Here is a 19262-nt window from a genome sequence, read left to right as displayed (position 1 = left end):
AGGGGTTCCAAGTTATATCCTCGAGGAACTTCAAAAGAGGCTTTTGGAAATCTGATTTCCGAATTGACAAACTACGTTTTGCAATAAACTCCTGAATTATGATAGAATGATTCATATTATAAATGTTACTATAATCTATTTGAACCGCATTCATAATTGCATTATTAATACATGCTAGGTATCTTATTTAACGATTTGAAAAAAGTGGATACAAGTGTGTGGATATTGGGGAACTTTTCATTGAACAAGAATGGTGTTCAATTCAATTCAATATATTTCAAAACCATTATACATACAAACATCAATATCAAAAACAATAAAAAATGTGTGAATAAATAAAATAATGGATATTACAGTTTTATATCATACGTAATTGTATTCAAATGGCAAGTGAAGGTTACTTACATTTTTTTATGAATATAGAAAGAGGATAAGAGAGAGAATTTGAAATTTAAATTTAGGGTTCAAGTGCGATTGGATAATTTGAAACATTTCGATTGGGGTATAACCGCTTAGTGTAGTATTATTGTTAATTTTCAGTAGGGTATGTGAAGTGTTTATATACACAATATATACAAAATTATAAGTAAGTATTTATTTCAGTATGAAGTTGGAAATTTTTCTGGGTGATTATGTTAATACTTTTTCGCCTCTTTTTTTAATAGTTTCAAGGATGTTATATCTTTCATATTCTTAGGTAAGCTGTTGAATATTTTTGGACCATAAAAGAAAAGAGATATATTTATGATAATCTGCATTAAACAAATCATTTCATACTGGAATACCATCTGTTTGAACTTTTTTTCATTCATTTTTCTTTTCATTCGAAACTATTGCTTTTGATACATTCAGACATTTCTTCAGTAATTGAATTGACTTTACGAATACTATTGTTATTAGCGCCAATAAAAAGACATAAAAAGCAACAACATCCAAAAAAATGAATTTATAAAAGGGTATGTCGATTAGAGGGCTTCTCAAATGTTTTGCTCCTTTGTTTCTAACAACATATTCAGTCCACCATACTACTTTCTCTACACCAGTCATCGGTTGATCGAGAATCAATTGAGCTACCTCTTTCACCTTTTGCTTGTACCTGAAATGAAAATAACCTCTTCAAGGTATGTCCGAAAAGCTTTGTTATCAAGAATAACAGTACCAATAATAGAGAGAAATTCTATTACTATCCTCAATTTTTTTCCATTGTTTGTTACTAGGTTAGATCCAAAGTGAGTGGGTCCATTCGACCCTCCACCGCAACATGCAAGGGTTTATTGTGGCTCACACCTATTCACACTCGACCATATAAACTCAGCTTCTCAACGAAACAGATCAGTTTGTATGGTGGGAGGTCTTTCAGGTCTTTCAGTCCGAGTCTCTGCATATGATGATTCAAATGACAGTGACTTGTAAGAAGGCCTGTTATACATCGTAGTTCATCCTTACTGTAGTCCAAAAACACTGTTTGATATCAAGCTTCGAAGATTTTGTTACTATAATACTAATTTGTTAATAATGTAGCTCGATACTAGCTTTTATATCCAAAAAAATTATCGACAGAATCATATCACTTGAAAGCATAAATGGTAATCGGACTTTCGTTTGCTTAGACCAGGTAGGCCAAAAACAAGGACCCAAGAATGGAGAATGTTCGTCTTGACGAAAATCAAGTAGTTTTCATAAAAGAGCTCTAAAACAATGCATTTTAAACTTATCATTTCAACCTTCTTCTTTAGAAAATTATTTAAATACTTAAAAAAAAGGAATGAATGCATTCAACATTCAAAGGGATTCGTTTCTATTTCACCATTTGGCAACATCGGTTATAGCTAATAAAGGACAATGAATCTGTTACCTGTATGAGACAAACAAAGATGACATATTTCAGTTCAGACATACAGTGTCACCATTAAAGTGCGCACCATATGGGAAACTTTTTTTTTGAAAAGTTTCAATGAAGTTTAACTTCGGCACTTGTTTGTGTTTTGAATTTAACTTGAAATGATGCGGCCAACTGCGAACCACTGACGTTCAGTGTATGTCAAATTCAACTTTTTTTTTTTTAAATTGAAAAAGTGCATTTCTAGATCGAATTTAACAAAAAGTTATTCGATTTTTACTTATACGGACATTTTTAGAGAAAAATTAAAAATGTGCTATAAAATTTTGAACATGACTGGTGCAAAGTTTTAATCACTTGGCTATTTTCTTAAACAAACGTCAGTACCTTCAATTTTGAAAAAGAAGAAACAACTCAAAAACTGCAATAAGTATTAATAAAATTACTAGAGTTGAAATTACATTAAAATTTCAATATTCAGTATTCAGTACAGATTATTTATAAACACTAACTAGGGCGGTAAGAATGCTTAATCACGTTGAATAAAAATTTTGACTAGGTCTTGACAAACAAAATGCATGCTATGGTAGTGTCAAGTTGTTGATTTACTTGTCCAATTTTTAACAGTTATTGTTGCAATGTTGTCTCTTCAGGAAAGAATAGAAATAGTTTTAATATGTGGTGAGAATACACCATACCGGCAAGTAGCTAACATTTTCAAAGGACGGCACCCAGGAAAAAATGTTCAACATACTACTGTGTCAAGGACAATGTCGAAATTCAGAGAAACAGGATCCCTAGCAAATCAATTTAAGAAAAAGCACACGATTGCTGTAAAACAGTCCTCTCAACAAATGTTCAGAGGCAAAAGTATTGGACGTAACTGGGAACATTATTGGCCACCTAGATCACCCGACTTGACGCCTTCAGACTTTTTTTGTGGGGTTACCTATAACAAAAAGTGTACCGAAGTAGACCATTTACTGACATACAACATCTGGAAAATACCATTCGCGAGTGCTGTGCAAATATAAATCCCCGATTTATTAAAAATGAAGTTACAGATGTCAGTAGAAGGACCATAATTTGTATTGAACGTGGAGGACGACATACTGAAATGTAGGCTATAAGTGTTTGACAACCTCATTCAGATCAATAAGTAATTTTTTGTACCCATTTGTATTTTCTGTAATATTATTGTTGTTTAAAATTTATAATAATAATAATAGTTCTATCGAAATTATTTGCATTTTGTTTTAGTTGCCTCTGCTTTTTCGAAATAAGGTTTGTTTAAGAAAACAGTCAAGTGATTGAAACTTTGCATCAGTCATGTTAAAATGTTTATAGCAAATTTTTAATTTCTCTCTAAAAATGTCCGTATAAGTAAACATGTATCAGAAAAGTTAAACTCCATGATGAGTTTGTTATGTATACATGAATTGATGACAATTAACCGAACTTGTTTTTTAAAATAAAGGGGATATCTGTCAAAAATAAGCAAGACGTTAACTTTATCCTAGTTGCATAAAATTTGGCATATGGATATAAAATTGCCGTAGACACAACTTTTTCAAGTAACTTTTTGTTAAATTCGATCTAGAAATGCACTTTTTCATTTTTTTTCTAAAAACAAAGTTGAATTTGACGAACACTGAACGTCAGTGGGTCGCAGATGGTCGCATCATTTTAAGTTAAATTTTTTAAAGCACAAACAAGTGCCGAAGTTAAACTTCATTGAAACTTTTCGAAAAAAAGTTTCCCATATTGTGCGCACTTTAATGGTGACACTGTATAAGTACTGTTCTGTACAATTAATACCTAAGCTCACATAAGTACTGTATCATCAATATCTTTTAGTACACCCTACAGCGAGGGACTCTAGAATACTCCATGCCAGGGGAGGTGTCTCCTGAAGTGGTAAGGGTCATCCAAAACGACGGCTTATTCTCGGGTATGTACCTGTTCCAAAAGAACGTATGAAACTGAGCCCACTCAGTATCACCAACATGACCTTTGCGATACCCAGTGTCTGTCTTCGTTCTAGTGAAGTTGTGAAGTAATCTTTGAATCCGATCCTGAGGCCCCAACTATCTTTTCAATAATATCGCATCATGCGCAAGCGCTTCTCAGTTCTTCATTTCGTAACCCTGTTAACAAATCTTGGAGGAGAGATGGTGCAGTCAAGATTCTCTCTTTTAGAGTAGAATATCTGATGAATCTGCCTTGCACCAGATTGTTGAGCATCAGGAGAGAAAATCTTCCTCTGAGCTGGCTAGTAAATGCTTACGCTCGAATAATAATCCATGAAAACCAGAGGCAAAAAAGAACTGCATGGCTAAATCTTATGTACCCTCATATATAGCAGATGCCCCAAAATGGAAAGTTGGGAATCTTGCATCTTGAACATCCGACAATCTCAATTTGGCCAATCAACTAGAATCTTTTCAATATGATTTCACGACTCCCTAAAGGACATTCCAGAAGATGGTCAACAGGTAAGATTCCAGAGATGCACATTCTGGTATGAATGGCTACAGGTTACCTGAGTACAACGTCTTCTGACTGGTGGGTGCATAGCCGTGGTGGGCGTTTGCCTGAAATGCATTACCAGGTGATCTACTTCCCAAGTCACAAATGTATGTCTAAGCAGATTGAGGAAAATATACCACAGAAGTGACTATTCTGTGAGAAAAGAATTTCAGCGTTTGACAGCTGACTTGAAAGATGATACTCCAGATACTGTAATCGGCTTCGTTGAGAAGCTGGTTTTATTTGTACCAGTTTGCAGTGAAAGGTCAAATAGACACCTACTCATTTCGGACCTACCTATCAAGATCATTACTTGTATATGTTTGTCATATTGTTATGCAAATAAATCATTAAATAAATGAATAAGTGAATGAATAATAGATGAATGAATCAAAGGATAAATGAATACATATTTTTAAAAGTATTGTAATACCTAGCAAGAAACAAACTAGGTATGTTAGTATTTTCTAGCTTCGGGAATAGACAGAGTCATTCTCAATTCAGAAATTGAACGACGGTCCTGTGCCTCATACAATGTAACATTTTGGCCAGACCGTGGGAGTGTTTTGAAAAAAATCATCTGCTTGTTTGTTGGCTAGACGCACCGTCATGAATTACTTTTCGGAATTCAATCAAACGGGCAATCAGAAATCAGTCCAAACCGTGAAACATTGCAAGTTGAGCAAAATATGGCGATGACTCTTCCAAGTCCGGCACCATCAATGGTGCGGGACTTGCGGGTCGTCTGAGAGTTGTTATCGCGGAGTTGAGCGAAAATATCGTTAAGCGAGAGGAGTCAAGGGGCTTCGAACAGGCGGAGTTTATTTTTGCGAGTCGATCAAGAGCGGTATCTTGTTTTGGGAGGTAGTTTTCCTAGGGAAAATTTTTGAAGAGTATAAGTGTGTAATGTTCGAGTGGAACTCCGGCACTGTAGTTTAAACATTAAATCAGATACCTATTCAGTAGGCCGAAACCGTGTATGAACGAGATAAAATTAAGGTGAAGTTTTGCTCCAATATTTTTGGATAACCTACAGGGACAAACTAGAAAAGGCAGCGGTGAGTAAAATATAAATTAAATGTAAATTCTATGAATTTTTGGGAAGGAGTTGGCGAGCCACAAAGCAGTATATAGAGTGGATCAAATGATTGAGTATAGTTAGGTAGCGGTCAGAAATTATCGGCCAAGCTACAGTATTAGTCACTCTCGTATATGACAGTAATTTACCGCGAAGGCCATATTTGGTTATTGTTGGTGTTTTTTTTTGTCTATTCTGTTGTATCATTTTTCTTCATTTTCTTTATTATTGAATATAGTTTTGAGGTTTGAAGCTGGCTTTTATTTCAAAGTCTAACAGAATAACCTCTCAGAAAGATGTATATACGAATTCTGAAGATCTTTCTCACTGCAACTAAATACCTCCTCTTCGTGCAGGAGGCCGAATTCAAGCGCTTTTAGAATTACTTTGATATTTAAAATTTGATGTGGAGAAATCCGCATCTGGTGACAGCAGCTACCAAATTAATTTGGAAGAACAATCACCATTACAGTGGTGACTACGGAGGGATTGTATATATCTTGGGTCCCGCATTCGAAAAAAAAACAGTAAGAGTCGACGTTATTACAGTATACTGTAGCTTTGTAAATGAATAGTAAAGTCCTGACATAGACTAGGTCACATATGAATAACTATGGGCTCTGGTTTCATCTAAATATAGTTATGTGAAATCACGTTTACTAGTGAATAATATGTTTGTCTTACTCTGGTTTCTGGATAACCTCCAAAATTGCCCCTTTGAGTTCTTTCTTCACCAATGCATGCTTATGAAAAACAGTTTTTGCAATTCCTTCAGATGATATCCTTCTAGCATTTTTTGCTTGGTCTCCAAAAACAGGTAGTACTACCATTGGGACATGATTTAATATTGCCTCTTCGATAGACTGTATTCCTCCTTGTGTTATGAATAATTTTATATTCGAGTGCCCTAAAAATAAATGTCTTCCTTATTATATGTTACAAATTCGTTTATTGAAATCTATATATGCATTAATCACTACATAGTAATAATAATCTGGTTTTTGACGAAAGATCATATCGCTAATTCAACAATATATTTATTTGTGTTCTTTTAGATTCAGCTGATGCATTGAATCAGCATACACGATTCCATAATGGTGTGGACAACATAATATGAGATAATAAGCTTGAGGTCAGTTCAAAAGATGCTCGAAATGGTGGCCTTAAACTTCATAATATATGAACAGCCTATCCGATATTTCACGCCGAACACACAGTAACGTCAATATCTCTACAAATATTTATTATTCTCTGCCGTGTATCCAATATTGAAGCAGATTCAGTTTCGTACTCCTTTTGCTTCAAATAGCCCCATAAAAAAGTCCAAAGGTGTCTAATCTGGCGAGTGGGCTGGCCATTGTGTAGGACCTCGACAGCCAATCCAACGACCGCGAAAAGTAGTATCCAAATAATTTCTTACTTGTCTGGAGTAATGTGGTGGTGCTACATCTTGTTGGAATACAATATCCATATCGAATTCATTAGAATTCGCTTCGACGATTTCAGTGATGAGAGGGTCAACAGTAGTTTCCAGCATATTCAAATACAGTTCACCTGTTGAATTTCGATCGATAAATAGAGGTCCTACAATATGCTTTCCCAATATTCCTGCTCAAACGTTATTTTTTTATGGATATTGTGTATATGTTTCCGGGAAAACGTGAAGGTTGGTATCACTCCAATTTTTTATAAACAAAAAATAACTTAACAAACTTTATCGGGTTGTTGGAATTGCCATATGCCAGATAAAAGGAATACTTTTAGAAATATCGATATTATTATGTTTGTGTTCAGGAAATTATTAAATGTTTCGCCATTTTGTAGTAGGTGAAGATATTGACTTCATATTCTACGGTTGTGGAGTATTCATCAGAAGCTTAAAAACGATGTATCACAAGACCCCCCATTCCATTCAATTTTTTTTCTCAGATGGCGCCCAGTTGCCATCTTGAGAGTTTCATCTGTCAATTCCACTTCAAAATGAAGTATTCATACATTAATTTCATTATCCCAAATTTCAATTTTTTGAGTTGACCCGTTAAAAAATGAAAGGGGGGACATTAAATAAATGCATTGTATATCCACCTACAACTTGTGTCTGGATGATTGATTTCAGGGAAGTATTATCAAATGCGCCTTTAATATTCAAGAAAACAGCTAAAGGTTCTTCCTTGTTACTGTGAGCATTTTCTCCTTATTCCCATTTCCGTTGACTCACTTGACTCATTCGCATATTGGTCTCGAAGCAGTGGTCTAGTAGTCAGTGCTATCCTTTTTTAAGTCTTCAATGCAAAATATATAAGACTGATTCCTGATCTCATGATATTTTCCCTGTAGTCCTAGGTCTCTTGTATGAGAGCAATATCAAACTTTTCGGTAACCTTCGTAAGGATCGCCAAAGCCACTTTACTGTGCTATACTCCCATTGCAACTCGAAGACTACTCCTTCTATTCGTACTTGTGAACCTGCAGTGTGAGATAAAGGGTTATCCGTAACCATGAAGCCCACTGTTTGTATGCAAGGCCGAATATTATGAGAGATCATTTTATATCCCAGACACTCCGTTGGTGTGATAAGGTCCAAGTTCTATTCATCCCTCGGCACGTGTCGCATAAGACGACTGGATTCCGCCCCCTTTTCAGTTGCCACCAGATGACGTAAGGACTTCTTCAGGGCAAGACAGGACCCAGCAATAATTTCTACTGTTACATACGTAACCTCCATCTGAACATAACATAGTAAATCAATGAAGCAGTGTTAGCAGCACCATCTGGTGGTCGAAATCTCAAAGAGAGGAGCATCCTAGTACTTCGAACCGAAATGAAAAGAGGACAAGAATTCCATTCGAAATACTGGCCAATTACATATTGTTTCATTTTTATGATCGATAACTGGTTGGCTATGACAACATTTTCATTTTGGTATTTGGAAATATTCTTTCCTAATCTTCAGTCAATATATCAACTACAGTTTTACACTTGCGTGGAACCACATGAAATTGAAGCACACAATTAACAATTATGGTTAGAACTGAATATTACATGCTGGGCAATATTAATTTACAGATATATTCTGGTTGTTCGCCTGAGAATGGTGTCTGTGAACACCCAAACTGAAATAATGTAATGTAGAATACAGACACAGTGTTGTGTAGAAAGTGATAGTCATCATAACAATTTTAGCAGTTCTGCAGAGTGGGGAGGGTGAGTGTAAGCCCACAGCACTTAAGCCACATGTGACCATTGTACATCCCCCCCGAGGAGTTGTCCTCCTAGGTCATCGTCCATTCTGTCCTTTCCAGGAAGGTGGACAGGTCACTTGGATACATCTCCTTTATACCGGCAGGTGTAGGCCAAGACTCGCCAAACACACTCTCTTATTGGTGATAACTCCGGGCACTCGCATAGGACATGCCTAACAGTCTCATCTTCCTGTTAACACATCCTGCATAGCCTCATATTATAGAAGCGTTTCCTTAGTTGATTATTCCTGGTCATCGCCAGATATTTCTTCGGCGCCAGCTTCCCAGGGTCTCCCAGGGTGATCCTGGCAAGATTGCATCCTTTGATCCCATCCCATCTCTTTAGGGATTGAGCATGGGTGTAACATTTGGCTAGTTCCGCAATTGTTGAAGTCATCAGGCCGTGGGTGCCTCTGGGTCCTAAAATTCTTAGTCCAGCTGTTTCCTTGGCTAAAGGGTCGGCAATGCGATCACCTTTGCTCCTGCCGTGCCCTTCAACCCACCTCAGGATAATGTTATTCTCTACCGAGGCTTTGGCTAAATCTTGGTGGCACTCTAGTACTAGCCCTGAGGCAGCATGTTGTCTGTTCAAGGTTAATAAAGCTTGTCTGCTGTCAGTGCAGATTGTTTTGTTTTTGCCAGAAATTCCTTTCCTGGTTATTTCTTTTGTGGCGATTGAGATACCTGCCAATTTTAACAGTTGTGACCATTAACAAAAGAGGAAGATAGATGCGTTTTTCTATATACACACTAATATAAATGTGAAAGTTTGTGAGGATGTATGTATGTATACATATGTATGGTCAGTCGGTAGCCAAGCGGTTCGGCGTGGATGCTTTGTTCACTCACTCGAATTGACTGTCGTGTTGGTCGGTGGTTCAAGCCCTAGTCTGAACGATCGATCTTCACTTGCTACCGTCCAACCCGTGTTAGGAATCACACGTTAAAAGGTAAGACCTCGTTAATCCTTAGCTCACACAAGTTTTGACTTCTGAGGGTTGTCGTTCGTAGGGGTGCGACAGCTGGTTAACGGAAAAACAGATTTTAAACAGATTTTCAAACAGATATATGTTTGTGGCTCTTTCACACCTATACGACTGAACGGATCTAGATGAAACTTTACATAAATACAGCTCATATATCAGAATAACATATAGGCTGCAATTCACATAGGTTTGGTGTAATTTTGGTCATAATATAACGGCCCGCATTCGGGTCGCGTCTGCCCGCACACGCGACCCGAATGCGGGCAGACGCGTGTGCGCAGACGTCGTTGACGGTTGGTTACGTTAGTTCTGCCAAATTTCTTTATAGGTAACATAATTTGATTCTCGAAGCTATTCATTACTCAGTGCAGTTGGCATATTTTTTTATTTGCTGTATTTTTGAAGTAAAAATATAAATTACTAGCTGATGCCCGCTCTTATATTAACGTACAGTCGAATATGCAGGTAGGTTCTTTGTATAGCTTCAATAAGCATCAAGAAAGGGAATACTTACTCAAAACGTCCAGCTGAGGAGCCCATTTGATAATCTTAGCATTATCTGGTATTTCAGTTAGGTCGTCCGATTCAAATTTCCATAAAACTTGGTAGGGAATTTCCCTTATAACTTCTAAAATCACATTTATTTTCTCCTCTCCCAGATGTTTACTTTGCATGTTACTACCCAAACTGAGAAAGATGAAACCATTTGTAGCATTGTCCAGAAATTGTTTCAAGTCCTATGAAGCCGACAAAATGATGTTAATGATTTCAAATATGATAATAGTGAGTGGAAAAACAAGCACAAGATCATTATCTGGAAATAATTTTCAGGTCCGAACCAAAACCACATGACCCACACGATAATTTATACACATGTCCGATGTTTTATATAGGTAAACCGGAATAGCGTTCAAAGGCCGCATAAAGGAACACAAATATAGTTTCCAGAATGGAAAAATAAATTCCACATATGTTACTCATTTAACATCAAAGGGACATGAGTTCAACCATGAATACAAGCTTCTCCATTTCCAGTAGAAAGGGTTGAAACTTAACCTGTTGGAGAGTATGGAAATAAACACATTCAAAAACTGTCAATATCTTATGAACGATCAAACTGAATTAAATAATTCGCCATTATTGAATCCGTTCATTTGCAGGTATATTTACAGGTATAGTTTTGAAAAATTCATACCTGAGCTTTCCAGGTAGATTCATTCATTAGGCAGACGAATAAGTATTGTCTGTTCAGAAATGAGAGAGACTACAGCAGTATATCTATAAAATCTAGAAAGGTTAATGCAGTCAAGCTGCTGGAAAATAGTTCCATGGAAATATATATATATATATATATATATATATATATATATATATATATATATATATATATATATATACAAATGAATAAAATAGATAAGTACTCTTTGATCATTCCCATATTGATTTCAATTGAGGAGCCACCGGTAGACAGCTGTTTCAGCCTGTTGGGCATTGTCAGTACCGGGCAGGCAGTCCTCGATTGAAGACAAAATGACGTTAACCATCTTGATTTTATTCAGGTTGAAGCCTGGCTCCCTTCCCCTTTTAACTGAAGTTTGTCAGAAAGACAAACGGGTCACAACTGATGTTTGATGGTGGCATGAAAGTCCTTAGACATCCATACCGCCCTTCGCGTTATACCCCTACCTGGCTGGGGTGAGATAGATGAAGATATTATTCATCTGTTAACGGAGGACATAGGGGCCTCATTCGACAGAGTGTCGGGGCCTTCTATATCGGGAGGGGTCGTCTACAGCGTAATCTATAGCTTCCCTGACTAAAGGATTTTCGTGAGTTTCAGCATAATCTAAAACTCGCCGATTCCTCGACTGAATGGACTGCTGAATGGAAGGCAGCTACAAATCTCTGCGGATGGCTTCATTCCGCACGAACCACGGAGCATTCACAATCATCCGTAGAATTTTATTTTGTAAAGACTCCAAGATAGTCGGAGCCGCTTGCAAACGCCTGAAGCATACGTGATGACAGACTTGAACATCATGTTATAGATCGTGATTTTGTTCTTTAGGCTCAGCTTAGATCTTCTATTGATCAAAGGGTACAGGCTTGCCACCCGACCCTGGATCTTTGCCTTCACGCTTAACAGATGCGGGTTCCAGGTGAGCCTACGATCTATAAGAAGACCTAGGTACTTGACCCGCGCTTGCCAATCAATCTCCCTTCCAGAGATTCTCACTTTCATGGCCGGAGAAGCTATCGTTTTTCCCATGGTTATTGCCTGAGTTTTTTCCGGATTCACTCGGATCTTCCACTCGAGGTACCAGCGCTCGAGGTCGCCCAATGCACGTTGCATATAGACGATCCCGAGCTCCCGACCCATGGAAGATGAGAGGAGAGCCGTGTCATCGGCGTAGAAGACAAAATGAGAAAAATCAAAAAAGTACTTGATAAAAAATAGCTGCGTAAACGCAAGCGAAACATTAGTGGAACCACCTATTGGTGTGACACCCAAGTCAACTTGCCAAGTTTTTATGTCAGTGTTGGTGGTTTGACCAATCAACCGACAACTGCGGTAGCAGACATTTGGGAAGCTAACCTGAAATGCCATCGGAAAACGAATCCACATGTTTCTAGAAATGATATGAAATCTAGAAAACTTAATGCAGTCAAGCTGCTGGAAAATAATTCAAGCTGCTGGAATGGATAATGGATAATAACCCTAGTTACCACAGTAGACGACTCGAGAAGCTGCCGACGTCGTGTTGGAAGAAAGCAGATATTACCTACTGAGTGGTTACAAATGAAAGCTATCCCTTTTGAATCGACCATGTTAAAAACGGAGCTCCTCAACTTGGCTAAACGTCATAAGTCAAAATTCGTCAGGTATGTAACCGATGAGATGGCGAAGACTAAAGAAATGTCGGTTCTTTGGTTGCCGCCTTATCACTGAGAATTGAATCCAATAGAGTTGGTTTGGGCTCAACTCAAGTTGAAGGATTATTCGCAAGGAATAATAAGACCTTCAAGCTGCGTAAAGTGAAGAAATACCTATACAGTACTCTGGAAACAGTCCACCAAAAAACTTGGGAAAAATGTATCCATAAAACAATCAGAATCGAAGCAGAGATGTGGGATCTGGATGATCACATAGACTGATCATCAGAAAAAAATATTCCAGTTTTCATTAATTCTAATGAAACTGATTCATCCAGTGAAGAATCACTCAACGAATCTTTGCAGTCTATTTTCAGATTAAAATTATCGCAATGTCTTATTCGAAGTAAGTATTCCCATTAAATCTATAAAACTGTTTCTGAATCAACTATTAAATTCAATAAGGAATATGAATCTTTAATTTCAAAAACAAGAATATATAAAGGGTATCTCTCAGTGCAACTACTTCCTGAAAATGTCAAAGTCGAAGCCGAAACGTCGAACAACGCAAAATTTTGAACGCGGTTCAACTCGAAATCAGATGTTCAAATTTCTAACCGCGGAAATCTATTCTATTTGTATACTTATCTGGTGATGTTTCGAATACTTTATCCATCTTCATTATCATACCGACGATCAATTTGATATTATCAGTGTCAATGATAATAATAATATCAAATTTATTTACATCAAAAGACGAATCATAACTACAAATTATGATGTTTTGGATAAAGAAAATGGATAGAGATAGAGTCTTTAAAACACACCAGATGATACATATTTAATTTTATATGCAAAATTTCTCAAATTCAAGTTAATGACAAATTAGATTTTTTTTCCAAAAAGTTAATTTATGAAATGCAGTAATTTTTTGCCCTTTTTACATTTGTATTTATATGTAAATTCAATATTCTGATTATTTTGTAGATTTGTAGAAGGTAACAATTCTAAATAATAAAAAACTATTTCAAATATAAATTGTACTTCCCAAAATGAAATATTTAAACAAAATTAGTTTTCACCATATTTCAATTATCTTCTCATCATACAAAATATATCCAATGGCAAATTTATGGGAAAGAAAGTTTTTGGCTTTCTACTACTCCATCTTGATACAAAAAAAAAGAAGGATGAGGGAGTCTTCCAAAGAAAGGAAGGAAGTAACTCTATACATGGATGTGTAGATCATGCAAAAAAGTAACTTTCAGACAAAAACTGAAAGAAAGTCCTCTTGAAACAGCTACTTTCATATAAACATTGAATTACACGAAAGAAAAAATTCTTTCGAAACAAATACTTCTATATGAACACTGAATTATACAGAAGATACTTTTCTCTACTCAGTTTGTATTTCAAACATTCGTTGTGGCATAAAAATAAATCAGATATCATTCACATGAGTTCTACTTTAAATGAATGGTAACAAATTGCACTTACATAGAACACTGCCATCCTCACTGGTATACACCGATGTTTCGCCTTAAGACACTTGCCCTAAGGCTCTTCAGTACCAAATTGGATAACATTATAGAAAATACACACACTTCATTCATGAACTACGATTTTTTAATGTCACGGAATAAGCTTGATCTGCTTATGTCATCGATGACATCGTAATGACATTCATTCACCTATTTGATTTAATCCCAGCCAAGAGGAATCTTATTTGAATTGAAGGGGTTATATTTTTTAGGAGTAAATAATTTTTGGGAAAGAAAGTGTTTGGCTTTCTACTACTCCATCTTGATACAAAAAAAAGAAGGATGAAGGAGTCTTCCAAAGAAAGGAAGGAAGTAACTCTATACATGGATGTGTAGATCATGCAAAGAAGTAACTTTCAAGATGGAGTAGTAGAAAGCCAAAAACTTTCTTTCCCAAAAATTAATCACTCCTAAAAAATATAACCCCTTCAATTCAGGCAAATTTATATTAATTAATACCCCAGTCTGACGCCTATTGATATTATCTTAAACGTAATATCAGAAAAAAAATCGAGCGGTTTTTTTGGCGGTATTTTCGCATTCTTTGTCGGTGTTTTCGCGTTCTTTGTCGCATATCCCTATTTTAATGGCTCGTTAGAGGCGTCCTGAAGGGATATAGAGGGTATACATATCTCAATGATTTTTGGGTGAATTGCAGTACTATTTGCTTGAGACGACTATGTTGCTTTCTTTGATGTATAGCGACATGTTTGCATTCTTGAAATTCTTTTACTCTCAGACAATACTGAACGAACTATAATAGGTTAGACTCGGTTAGAGTCTAAAATGATTATAATTTAGAAGTAACTTTCAGTTTATGCTTGAGGAAGCTATTGCATGGCGAAACTCGTGTCGCGGTTTTTGTAAAACCCTTTATAGTGAACATCATACAATAAACTGTATTGGTTAGTTTTTCAATATGAATTTTCATCAAGTATTGGCCAGTTCTAATCAATTAAGAGTGTTTTCATTCATTTTACTGAAATATCTATTTGTCTGTTTTTTGTTATCATTAACTTTTCCTAGATCTTAGAGCTTTTACGGTAATAGCCCAATCAGGAATTTTTCCGTTTTACCGTTTTTTTTATTCATAACATATTATTGTGTAACTGGTTGATATGTAAATCTAACTTACTTTTGGAAGAGGTTTCGGAGGTGGAGTTAGACTCATTCCCTCAAATGTAATCGTAGCTGGTCCAAGAGGTCTAACATCATTCATGATCGGGTTAACGTTAATGAATAACATATCAACGTCACTGACTAGATCAGTAAACGACGGAACAGAATTTCCAAAATGTTCTCTCAAGATTCGGTCCCTTTCTGGTATTTCTACGTATTTACTCTGGTAAGTCACAAACAAGTAATAAGTAGTACTGATCAACCTCTCTACAAAACTAAGTTCTCCACTGAAGGGTAGAACAGGTTCCGAAAAGAGTGAAGGGTGAGTTGGATTTCCCATGAATCCGTGAATGGTTATTTTTGGATCCATCGAGCTGATCAAGATTTTAGGACACTTGTACAATTCGGCAAACATTAAAAATTCGGGAAAGAACGCTTCTACTATGACAACATCAAATAGAGTTTTGTTCTGTACCAATTTTCTCACGTTTTCGTCAGAAAGTTGTTTTCTAGCAATTTCACTTGTTTTTTTCTGAAAGTACCGCATCACGGTTATTGGACTGGATTCGTGTAAAACATGAGGAAGATCTGACACTATTTCGTAGGAATAATGAACATCGATTTCAGTCAAGTTGGTCAATTTTTTGTCATTTATTGGATCCGCCGTCACGAGTGTAACTTGATGTCCTTTGAGTAAAAATTCTCTCCATATCGGCCTGAAGGCTACTTGATGGCTGTAAGACGGTGAAGGTATAATGGCTAAAATTCTTGAAGCACTGATTTCAGTCAAGCACATTATCACTGTCATTAAATGTATTGAAAACTTCATCTTTGTGTACACTTTCAACTGTTTCTGACTACGTATTTTTCAATTATAAGTGTTTTCAGAAACTTGCCAAAAAATCTTATTTTAAGAATATCTGGGTCTTGATATCAGATACTCGATGATGATACTGGCCCCAATTTATAACACCTGCATGGATTTTTGATACTGAGACAATTGGTTTTGATAATACAAGATTAGAATATACAGGGTTATTCATGAAAGACATTCTGCAGGTGAACATTCAGGATCTGTTTGTTATGTCATATCTAAACATTCCTGGATGTGATCAAATTACAGATAATATACTTGTGATGCTCTGTTTGGAACCTTTGGTGTAGTAATGAATATTACTGGAGTGTTTTCCCAACATCAAACCGTTATTTTAACACCTCGACACGTGATTCGATCACCAAGTGATCACCTTCAAGAGGAAGATCAGTTTGATCTGTCTAAAAGTATGCAATAGCATATATCTACCTTTTATGTGGTAGCCACTATATACAAAATACTGAGTCATAAATACAATTATTATTTTTTATCAATTATATATTCATTTGACAACTTTACACTTGGATGTTTGTTGCAAGTCAGTTAAAATATACATAGAAAAAAAACTAGTCACAAGTTTAAAATATTGAATCATAAATTGTGAATAAAATGAAAGATGATTTTGAACATTACAATAATCTGTCTAAAATTTTTTGAAAGTGTCAAAAAACAAATATTATGTATAAACATGAGCTTCACATATTAGATGAAATAAAATCAAATCTAAATTACTGTGCAATTACTGTGGCCGACAAAAACGAAGTTGAGTTGTCAGACAAAATAAATAAAATAATAGATAAATTCAGTGCTTGGTGTCAACGTTACAAACTTATTCTGAATAAATCTAAATCTGTTTCAATGAAATCATTTATTAGGAAAAATTTCAGCAGTGACTCTTCCACAATAAATGGTATTCGATCTTCCAGCGAAGTCTTGTTTTTAGGAACGTCTTTAGACGAAAATTTGACCTGGAGCGGTCATATTCAGAAGGTCTGCAACAAACTCAATTCCGCATATAACTCAATCAAACAATTGAAAAACACTCTAGATAATTTTGGATTGATGAATGTCTACTTTTCTATGGCTTATTCTCACATCAGCTTTAATATCATTTCTTGGGGATGTGCAAGGGAATTTCCACGAGTTTTTGTTGCTCATAAAAGATTGCTGAGACTAATTTTTAATATAGATTTTCAAGATAGTTGTAGACCAATTTTCTTAAGAGAGGGCCTATTGACGGCACCTTCTTTATTTATCTTGAAGTGTGTCACTTTTGCCCGTAACAATATAACTGAATTTGTCACAAACGCGGATATACATGGTAGAGACACCCGTCATGGGAAACTGTTAAGATCCCCCTCACACAAAACGGCTCACTTTAGATGCTCCCCACTATTTAATACAACAAACTGTTACAATAACTTGCCGGCATCTATTAGGAAAATCGAGTCAGATAAACTTTTTAAAATTGAGGTGAAGAAACTTCTCTTACAGAAGTGTTACTACAGTCTTGAGGAATTCTTGCACGACACTTTTTCATGACATTTTGAGAGTATTTGCTAGAGCTTCTCCGATTTTTTATATAATACTTCTATGTTGTGAAAGTTTGTGGACGTGAACCATATTTATTGTTTTTGTATTGTTCAACTTCTGTAGTTTTATTTTGTTTTTCAATTATGATTTAGCACATGTACTCAATGTACCAAAGTGTCAAATAAATAAACAAATAAATAAATAAATCGGCATAATTGAAGTACTTAAATAATCCTGAGTACTATGAAAACAGTTTTCCAGGAGAATAGTTCTGACTCTGTTTTTGAAAGAGCTTTGTTTGAGCACTTTGAACGAATTGGGAAGATGATTGTAGAGGTTTATATTCAATGAATTTTTAATAGACCTTGTGAGTTTGTATCGAGGCTGTTGAACAGATATGCATTTCTTGTAGCATGATTATGAATATCCTGATGCTGCGAATAGATTGATTTATTTTTATGGATTTTAAGTAATTGACTATATATGAATACCGATGGTAGTGGTAGTATACCCATTTTTTGACAAGCGGCTTACAGTGATCTCTATGATTGGCATTTATCAATATTCTGACTGCTTTTTTCTGAAGTCTGAAGATTTTAATGGAGTGAGAGGAATTACCCCACAAAACTATGCCATAATTCATATGTGAGTGGAACAAAGCAAAATATGAACTTCTTACTCAGTTCATCAATTTGTGCATACCATGATTCCGGTCAAGAGTGAGTCCTAGTAGTTTGGCAGTAACATCGCCATTTTCAGTGGTTTCAGTATTTGAGGTCGTAAAGAAGACCTTCTGGATCTTGCTTTCGTTTAATTACAACTGATTTGTTGTGAACCACAGAGACGCATGTCTCAGAGTATCATCAGTAATAGATGGTAATTCGATTATGTTTTTCTGAGACGTTATTAGAGTTCCGTCATCTGCGAAAAGAACACATTTACCTGGTGACAAAATGACTGAAGTCATTGAAATATATCAAGAATAGCACTGGTCCCAGAACGGATCCCTGCGGTACATCATTCTTGATAGTTTCATTGTCACACATGTTTCCATTCACACACACAGATTGGGTTCTGTCACATAAGTACGACTGAAATGAACTGAGTGGTAGCCCCCTCACTTCATAAAACTCCAACTTTTTGAACAGAACATCGTGCGAAACGCAGTCGAATGCTTTAGAGAGATCACACATGGCTAATATCACTTGTTCACCTCTCTCAAGACCCTCGATAACCAGACTCACAGTTTCTCGAATTGCATCTGTTATTGATCTACCCGCTCTGAATCCGTATTGATCTTCACTAAATAATTTGTTATTGATAAAAAAGTTCATGAGCCCGTTCTTCAAAATAATGTCAAAGATTTTTACCAAAACGGGAATGATTGATATTGATCTATAGTTACCAACCAGAGACCTGTCTCTTTTTTTAAAAAGAGGCACTACCTTTGTACATTTAAACATGTCTGGAAAACACCCTTTTTGTATACACGAGTTGAATAAAAATGTCAAAGGATCTATAATTGCTTCAATTATACCCTTGATCATTGCACTGTTCATACCGTAAATATCTAAGCAAGAAGAATTTTTCAGGCATATCACTGCATCAATTATTTCTTATGGCGTTACAGGTTCAAGAAATAATGA

At 35.9% G+C, this 19262-nt stretch overlaps 1 protein-coding gene across 1 annotated transcript; it reads right to left on the bottom strand.

The window, feature by feature from the left end:
• Positions 1–256: 256 nt before the first annotated feature.
• LOC141481067 (UDP-glycosyltransferase UGT5-like) lies at positions 257–16177 on the bottom strand. The gene is made up of 4 exons (XM_074172091.1): positions 15226–16177; positions 10190–10412; positions 6132–6354; positions 257–1096 (listed from the first exon to the last, which is right to left on the bottom strand). The coding sequence occupies exons 1-4, from the start codon at positions 16036–16038 to the stop codon at positions 805–807; spliced, it is 1551 nt and encodes a 516-aa protein (XP_074028192.1). The 5' UTR covers positions 16039–16177; the 3' UTR covers positions 257–804.
• Between the last annotated feature and the right edge of the window lie 3085 nt (positions 16178–19262).

This window comes from Leptinotarsa decemlineata, unplaced genomic scaffold (assembly GCF_025532065.1).
Source record: "Leptinotarsa decemlineata unplaced genomic scaffold, Ldec_3_MD MMD2_tig00000035_RagTag_RagTag, whole genome shotgun sequence".
Classification (NCBI taxonomy): domain Eukaryota; kingdom Metazoa; phylum Arthropoda; class Insecta; order Coleoptera; family Chrysomelidae; genus Leptinotarsa; species Leptinotarsa decemlineata.
The sequence above is the reverse complement of the archived record's forward strand: the minus strand, read 5'-3'. Positions and strand labels throughout refer to the sequence as shown.

Coding starts and splice junctions, on each gene's coding strand:
- LOC141481067 (XM_074172091.1), bottom strand. CDS start 16,038: ATGAAGTTTTCAATACATTTAATGACAGTGATAATGTGCTTGACTGAA. Junction 6,355..10,189: donor TCCTCAGCTGGACGTTTTGA/GTAAGTATTCCC, acceptor ATTTATTTTTAG/GGCACTCGAATATAAAATTA. Junction 1,097..6,131: donor GAGGTTATCCAGAAACCAGA/GTAAGACAAACA, acceptor TTTTCATTTCAG/GTACAAGCAAAAGGTGAAAG.